Genomic DNA, 7,999 nt, shown 5'->3' with positions numbered 1-7,999 from the left:
TTAGTTAAGACGATTAGAGTGTAGAGGACACATTGGGACGGAATTTATATCTTTATACCTTTTCTTATTGGAACAAAATGTCGAGGGAGGCTCAGGACAGTAATATTCTGGTGATGCTGAAATGTTCAATAAGCACATTTCTTCACATTCGGCTTAGGCTAGCTTTACAGTCTTGTTGTTACAAGACTGCACGTGAGACTAGTGCTCAACGCCTCCAAATTTGCACACCGAAACTGGGCAAAATAATGAAAAATAATATACTCCTACATAAACTTCCCCAGCAGCGTCTGAAGTAAGCTTACGCTGTCAGAGTAGACAACGATGAAATGCTACTAAAACAATCTAAAGTAATAAAATAACTACAACGCTAGATAACAGTGACAGTTTTTTTGTCCGTTAGAGCAAGGGACCGTTATTGAAAAAAAGCTTTCAAATATTGAAAAAACGGTATCGTTTAAGCTTATTATAAGTCAGTCTCAGTAATAATTACATTGTATACAACGAGTTTGATATAGCTTATCACCGTTTTTATCACATATTCGTCTACCTAAAACACAGAAGTATTGTGGTATTTACGAATCGCACTGAGTAATAATCAACATATATTCCGATATAAACGAATATACAACAGTATTGATTTTATATATCTGTTTCTATGCTTCCTAAACGCCAGCCGTTAAGTGTAATACTAGCATTATCTCACAACGTGTAGATCCGATAGTTCGTCTGACACCCATGAGGGACCTCGACAAGAAATACCGTGATAGAAATAATAGAAAGACAGTTGAATCAGCAGCAGACAAAAAAAAATTGTAGAGTACGGTAATTAGTAGTGGAAAGTGAAGGGCATGAATATGGTTGCACGATACATTTATGATTCTGCGTCAAATTTTTTCAGCTTGTCTTATCCGTTGGAGTACAGCTAATAATAAAGCAGACGGCAGGATAGAATCACAAAATTATACATTATAATTACTAGATTATACGTATAATTATATTAATTACATACTCTGAATAACTCCAAATCCTCTTGCTACCTTATTTACCCGACAACGCGTCTTGAAGAACTTAAAACATAATACCTTCAAAACATAGGGAAAAAAAGTGGAAAACATAGTCAAGTTCAGGGCTTTACGTTCAGAGGAGCTTAAATTAACTTTAATATGTAGTGCTATCGCAGAAGTTCCGAAGGCGAGATTTGTTCATTCAGTACGAAAGTTTTTTTATGGGTAGTTCTAGCTTAAAGGAAGCTATCTAGTTTTACTATATACTTACTGGGAATATATAATTATTTTACATGTATACATTAATTTAAAAAAATGCAGCTCCCTTTTATCCATTGTATCCATACTTTTGCACGCCATATTATATTTATTTATAATTTTACGCAGCCATTTTTATCAGTTGCATTATATATTTGTTATTATTGTTATTTTCAACAATTATCGTACCTGTTACTAAAAACTCGCTATAAGCTCTGACTACCTATTCTCGTTCCTTTTTGTCACCATCTACTTGAGATTTTGCTGTCTCATAGGTTGAACCCGCTGAATTCCCCTGGACTTGGGGTGTACTTTGCTTCGCTAACAGCGTATTCGACCTCGCGTCATGCTTTTCAGCTGCACTTGTATTGACACTCATTAGCCTCTCTATCATTTTTTGCTTTTTGGCTAATTTCCTAGCTTCCTTCGCAGCAGCCTTGCGCTCGGCGTCTTTCATTTCCATGACTTCGATGAATTTCGGATCGCTCGGCGCGACGTTGTACCCAATATACTCGCGCACCTCTCGAATACGTTCTTCCATAATTGCCTTCTTTTCTGCTTCTTCCCTAAGCATTTTTTCCTCCTTCTCCAGCATCTCCTTTCGCCATGAAGCTAACTTAGCTAAGTTGCCCTCAATAGCCTCTTCACGGGCGATTATTGCTTCAGCCGCCTCTTTCTTTTGAGTTTCGAGACGCTCCTTCATTTGGGCGAAGGTCGGATGAAACTCACTATCAATAAAGTGTAGATCGGCCATTTCTTTTTTGGTAGGCCAACACACCCCGGCGTTAATACCAGTAGCCGCACCGTACGTCACATAATCGGAACGAAGCTGCTGCACAGAAAAATCGTGGGGCTGATTAGCAAAGTAAACGCCCTTGATTTTGCGTTTATACATTCGGCTACTCATACGGGCGATATTGCGTCTAGCAGTAATCTCCTCCTCACTAAGGCCTTCGGGTTCACCGAAAATATTTAATGTCCGTGTGCTCTTATTTGTAGGCGCGGCCTCGCCAGTCTGTTCAGACGGAGCAACCGAAGTGCTACCTGAATTAAGCTGACGACAGCCTGCCGCAGCGGGAATGCGCGACCTAAGAAATCGAACGTTCAACATGGTTGCAGTTGTTTTTGCTTGTTCAACGAACTGGCATTGCATCCGCTGTAGCATTATATTATACTTCCTGGTAAGGCAAGGAAACACCTCGCTCAAAAGCGCGAACTAGTGAGCTTTATGTTACTTTATCAGAATTTTATGTTACTAAATCAGAACAATAGCTCGTAATGTTCAATTGCTAGAGCTGTTTTATATAAGCGAACACTGCGCGATTCCATGACCGTGTTGGCAATGCGGCCAGCCATAACAACAAAAATAACACGATGGTTGATGGTCGGGCTGCGTTCGATACGACTGTCTTCGGGTGGAGGGTTACGTTCTGTGCAGTTTGAATAGAACGCGCGCCAGTGGATAACATTGGAAAAGTCCGATTAGTTTTTATTGCTAGCTATCCTGCAGAGAAGAGCTCTATCAAAAAAATGCATGCAATACAATGTATCTAATTCTTTAAAATTCTAGTATCAGTTAAATTCAAGAAGTCAGTTTTGTTAACACGAAAACGTATATGAACATGTAATCTCTTTTTAAGATTAAATTCTGATGATGATATTGTTATAAATATACCTGTGTTTTAAACAGAGGATGCTATACGAGAAGCGTTATTTCACGCAAAATTTAATGACAAGAAAACTATTTAATCGAACTAAGGAAGCTTTGTTTTATTAAACAGTCTTTGATTGAATTTATTTAATCCACGGGTAATGAATTACAAAATTATTTATTCTGCTTCCCTATCATATTTAATTTATACTGTGGCAAAGCATCGAGTCATATGGGAAATCGCAATAGTCCCTTCGAGACATTTTCGATAAGAGCTAGGTGCGATTTCTATGTGACCTCGGAAGCGGTGAGCTAATGTGAAGTAGAGCAAATGATAATTCAAGCTGAAACGCGGCATGACACTGAATTATTAAAAATTTTATGTGATCTTTAGACGATCTCCAATTTAATTATCCCATGGGTCAATATCGTTTTCTCAATATTCTTTCAACCAATAAAGCACTACGCCGCCGTCCAAAAATAAAAATTCAAAGCACATCAATTCTGAAGCAAAGATTGTTTTCCATCGTTTATGACAAACTTTAGATCTTAAATAATATGCCTAAAAAACGAACGACCCAATAAGCAAGCCAAATATAAGCCCACATTTATGCAAATACCTGAAAATAATGTTTCACAAATCCTCCAGCGACTAAATAAGATCTTGATACCAGTCTTCTGTGAATAAAAATTACATACCGTTTCATGCATATATAGACACAATAACATCGAAGTGTACATCTAATCATCAGTATGGTCCATATTATTTTGCTCAATGGTTTGTTCAGGAGTTTTACAAGAGCGATATAACTAGACAGTGATTAGTGCAGAACTCAACTGCTCGTAACGAAATCGACTTGGAGAACAGGAAAACTTCAAATGAGATAGAGTAAGTCATCATTTCTAATAGATGGGGGCGGCAAGCATATATAAAAAAACAAGGGGACTTTCGTCGAAACGTGCGGCAAATAAAGTGTTTGAACTCGACGGACCCACATGAAGGTGACTTGCTTAATTAAATCTAACTGCGATGTGTGTTGTTCTTTGACTAAATAATTTCTGCCTTTCGACTCCTCTTTATCTATTATCAATATGTTTTTAGCATTAGTGCGCAGAATATCTATGGATTGCACTGACGCGGAATGTACGTATTTGATGATCTTCCAATGATGGTGGTTTAGTAATTGTTCAAGATCAAAAATATTTAAGAAGCCAAGAAGAAGTAAGGTAGAGCTTGGTTGTGTTTATGAGAAACTACAGCGGAAAGTTCGTCAGCGGAAAACCCACTACGAGAAGCCTATTTGAGATGCGAAGTGCCAACCGTCGCTGATTTATCTAAGTACTTGACCTGAGCGATCTAAGTACTAACCTATGATAAATGAATCATTACGCATGCTTTAAGTATTTCTGTGTGCTCTGTACAGGCACTACCTTAAGCTTATTTGAGAATGTACATTACTAGAGGCCGTAAGCAATAGGTTTTGTCTTTTTTCTGGCGTTTTTTATTATTATGTTGTTATCGAGTAGGAGCATATTAGGTTTAAAACATCAAGTTCAGAAAAACTTGCCAAGTCTGTTTCTACGTAGTATGCCGTGTTATTCGAAGTTATCATCAAAATATTTTTTTTTTACGTGAATATCCACTTATTTATACGATAAAACGTCCTGTTTTTCTATTGTACTTTGTCTGTCGCGCCCAATTGAGATTTAGGGCACTGTAGTCTTATTTGTTGTCATGTAGTGATACTTGTTGTGAAGATCGCTGACCTTCTTCTCGAGAATCACCTGCGTAACGGTCGTCTGCAGTTTGCATTTTTATGTTATAAAAAAGGCTTTTCTAATATTTGTAATTAACCGCCTAAAAGGCACCAAAGTCTCATCACTGCACTGACAGTAAAACCATACAAGATTTATTGTAACTAACGAAAGTAAAAATGTGTACAAATCGAGTTACACACGAAACAAATTTTACAAATAAAATTTGTTTCGTGTGTAACATTGATGGATATTTATTATCAAGCTAAGAGAGCTAATGCGGAAGAACCACGCATTTGATTATTGTATGATTTACTAACCGTATGTTTATGGTGGAATTGCCTAAAGTCGAAACGTTTGGACAAAACTTTCAGATGTAAAAACAAGAATTCCTTCGATCCAACTTCTTAACAATTTCACATGACAGCTATACTTTAAGGCTCTTATATATGCTTAAATAAGTAGCATATTTTTATTACTAGGGACGAACCGTTTGCGTAACGGTAAATCCGATCAAATAGAAATACATATTGCATGGCAATGTTGGTACTCTTAAGAAAATATTGGGTTGTCAAAAAAGTATCGATCGTTTTTAAGCTAAAACTTAAACAATTATTCGTTATATTTTGAAGAAACACTACTAAAGTAAAAGAACGTCATTATGACCGATGATTTTCCGCCGTTTTTCTGGTTGATTTTCTGCAGTTTCTGGGTGTAAAACTGTGGCAGGTGATGACTTTTGCGCCTCTCCATTGAAATTACATTAACACAATTGAGGGGGTTCTATAAAACACAAGACAGGTGGTAGTCGATTGCTGCAAGATTCGGTCTATATAGCGGGTGCATTAAAGTTTCCTCTCCTAGCTTTCTACATTTTTAACGAGTAGCTAAACATATATGTGGTCCGTCATTGTCATGGTGTAAGACAACGCCTTTTCTGTGCACTAGTTCCGCTTGATTTTTCCAACGCCTTGTTGAAATCCTAATAGTTAATGACAGAAGCTTGAATCAATCGTTTTTTCAGGCGGTAGCAACTTTTCATTCTTAATCTCACAAAGTACATAAGAGTCTTTTCTGTGTCGTCGGCTTGAGCCTTGCCACACACTGCAGAGCAACTGTTCTTTATTCTTTTTCTATTGGCACATTAAGTTATATATGCTTCATTCTTGATCGGCCATAATCAACAATGACTTTAAAAATGGCTGGATTACGTTACATTTCGAGTACGTTGCATGAGTTTTGCAGTCGCAAATATAATGATTCATCTGGTATCCAAACATCCGGGCTTTTTTTTGGTAGTTAGCTTTCTTCCACCGGTTTGGGATTGTTTGTTAATAGACCTTCAGTACCTTGAAGATATCGCAGCAGCTTATGTGTTGATCTTGCTCATCTTTCACGATAATTAGCTCTTGCGTAACTAATCGATTATTATGAGGAAGCTTTTTCACTGCAAAATTTCCAGCATGAACATGACAGAACCATCTTTGGATCGTTTCTGTCCCTAGCACATCTTGACCATACTTAACAGACATATTTTTTAGGCCTGGGTAGCACTTGTACCTTTACCACAATGAAATGTAAAATATAGCAAATTTTCATGGTAATTTGACCAGTTTACAAGGCGCTTCATATCAAATTGGAGTAGAAGCATTTCAACGATGTTCGCAACTTCACATCTATCAATTGTTAGCTTCTAGATAACGCCAACGCTAAGTTGATGCGAGTCATATTAACTTGAGATGTCTGTGATTCTAAAGCCATCTAGGTGGAAAAAGGTTTATCGACAACCAATATTTCATTCTATTCTAATCGCATTCACGTCATGTATCTTACGTGTGTATCGCGAATGCCTACACATTGTTAACAACTGAAATTTGTAGATTTGCCACATTAATGCCGTTTATATACTTACAGGATTCGTCTGTCCTGCATCTTTCTGAGCGCCTCATCTCTGGCCATCACAGCGAGTATGTGGCGCTGCTCATCCAGGCTAAGGTGCGTCAGATCGATAACCGGTTCATCGTTCACCAGATCGTCACTGCCGACACCAAATTGTCCGTGTTTACATAAACTACCGCATTCGCCGCTGCAGCTACTTGACGATTCAGCGCCACCGCCGCTGCTCCGACTGCTACCTCGAGAGAGACTTCGTTGTCCCCCACCGCAGCTACCGGAAGGGGTGTTAGGTCCTAGACCTGGTGCAGAAATGACTCCAGACAGAGATGAGTAAGTATACTGATCTGGCATGACGGGGTACACGCTCTGCTGCTGCTGGCTTACAGCCACTCGCGGCCCTTGGTGGAACATTTGCTGTACACTTGCGGGTGGACTACCAGCCATTGTTATCGAAGTCGTAACAACCGGATCATGCCGAAACATAACGTCCTCGCCAGCTCGCGTTCCCGACGTCATCCCAAGCTCAGGACAATCCACTAACGATGGCGATGACGACGACGGCGAAACGTCTGCAGCTGTGATCGCACTATGACTCATTGGCGGTGCGACGATAGCTGCCGCATTACGTTGTAGCTGCGAAGTCATCTTGGGATCCTCGTCGATGACTCTCGTTTGTGTTAGAGGGTGTTTTTCGCCGTCCTTGTCGTTGAGATCTTGACGATCTCCGACAACGAGAATGATGACGATCCAGCTGGGGAGCAAATTTGACGCTGATCCAGACACCAATTGCTGTAGTTAATACTGCTGCTGCTTCGGTAGTTTCTTTTCTTGCCTGGCCTCACCCTCAAGCCCCCTGTCCTTATAGAGGTAAAGTAATTGAACTTTGTTGATGTCGTTGTGTTGTTGACTATTCTTACCACTGTTATTGGTATTATTGTTGATGTTGCTCACCTCGATCGGCCAAGGTAGAAGTAGGAATCCGGCAGAGTTAGGTTGCGCTCGGTGCCCCGTCGTGGCGGGGAGTGTGGCAGAGGAAGTGACGCGTAGCTGACGATTTCTACAGCAGTACTACGAGAGACAACAGCTACTTATACTGACCACCTTGTGCTGGAGGTATGATCCAGTTCCTTTCCGACCGTCATTTTCGACTAACCGAAATCACGTCGCGCCTCGTTTTTTGTCGACGCTGAAAGCGTTCGTCACCGGTACACTGTGCGCAAGAAACACTACCACGGGCCGGTATCAATACTTTACCCACGGGTGCCGGAAAGCGAACAACTTGAAGAGTGTCGTATAATAATATTAGCTGTAATAAGATGAAAGTTGGGATACATAAAGAGTCCAACCAAAGTATGACAAAACGCGGCGCATACACACTGCAGATTCCACGCGGCACTTGGTTACGGCCTGCTGATGGCCACATCGGATAGATGAT

At 39.8% G+C, this 7,999-nt stretch overlaps 2 protein-coding genes and 1 long non-coding RNA gene across 7 annotated transcripts in view; 1 reads left to right on the top strand and 2 right to left on the bottom strand.

Annotated features, from left to right (window-relative positions):
- Positions 1-7,209, bottom strand: part of LOC111247254 (uncharacterized) — a 218,675-nt gene extending 211,466 nt beyond the window's left edge. For all 5 annotated transcript variants that reach the window (XR_002672045.2, XR_015324509.1, XR_015324510.1 and 2 more), the window contains exon 1: positions 6,581-7,209. Coding sequence is in view for 2 of the 5 variants with exons in the window: in XM_022797942.2 (XP_022653677.1) it covers positions 6,581-7,209 (629 nt within the window). In the remaining 3 variants the exon portion in view is untranslated. The remainder of the gene's footprint in view (positions 1-6,580) is intronic.
- LOC147756525 (uncharacterized) overlaps positions 1-7,562 on the top strand; it is a 60,288-nt gene extending 52,726 nt beyond the window's left edge. Inside the window, exon 2 of the long non-coding RNA XR_015324522.1 lies at positions 6,583-7,562. This is a non-coding gene — a long non-coding RNA (uncharacterized LOC147756525). The remainder of the gene's footprint in view (positions 1-6,582) is intronic.
- On the bottom strand, positions 1,331-2,628 carry CRIF (growth arrest and DNA damage-inducible proteins-interacting protein CRIF). Its single transcript, XM_022797957.2, has one exon. The coding sequence runs from the start codon at positions 2,425-2,427 to the stop codon at positions 1,486-1,488; it is 942 nt and encodes a 313-aa protein (XP_022653692.1). The 5' UTR covers positions 2,428-2,628; the 3' UTR covers positions 1,331-1,485.
- Positions 7,563-7,999: the final 437 nt, after the last annotated feature.

This window comes from Varroa destructor, unplaced genomic scaffold (assembly GCF_002443255.2).
Source record: "Varroa destructor unplaced genomic scaffold, Vdes_3.0 BEIS01000003.1, whole genome shotgun sequence".
NCBI classification, from domain to species: domain Eukaryota; kingdom Metazoa; phylum Arthropoda; class Arachnida; order Mesostigmata; family Varroidae; genus Varroa; species Varroa destructor.
The sequence above is the reverse complement of the archived record's forward strand: the minus strand, read 5'-3'. Positions and strand labels throughout refer to the sequence as shown.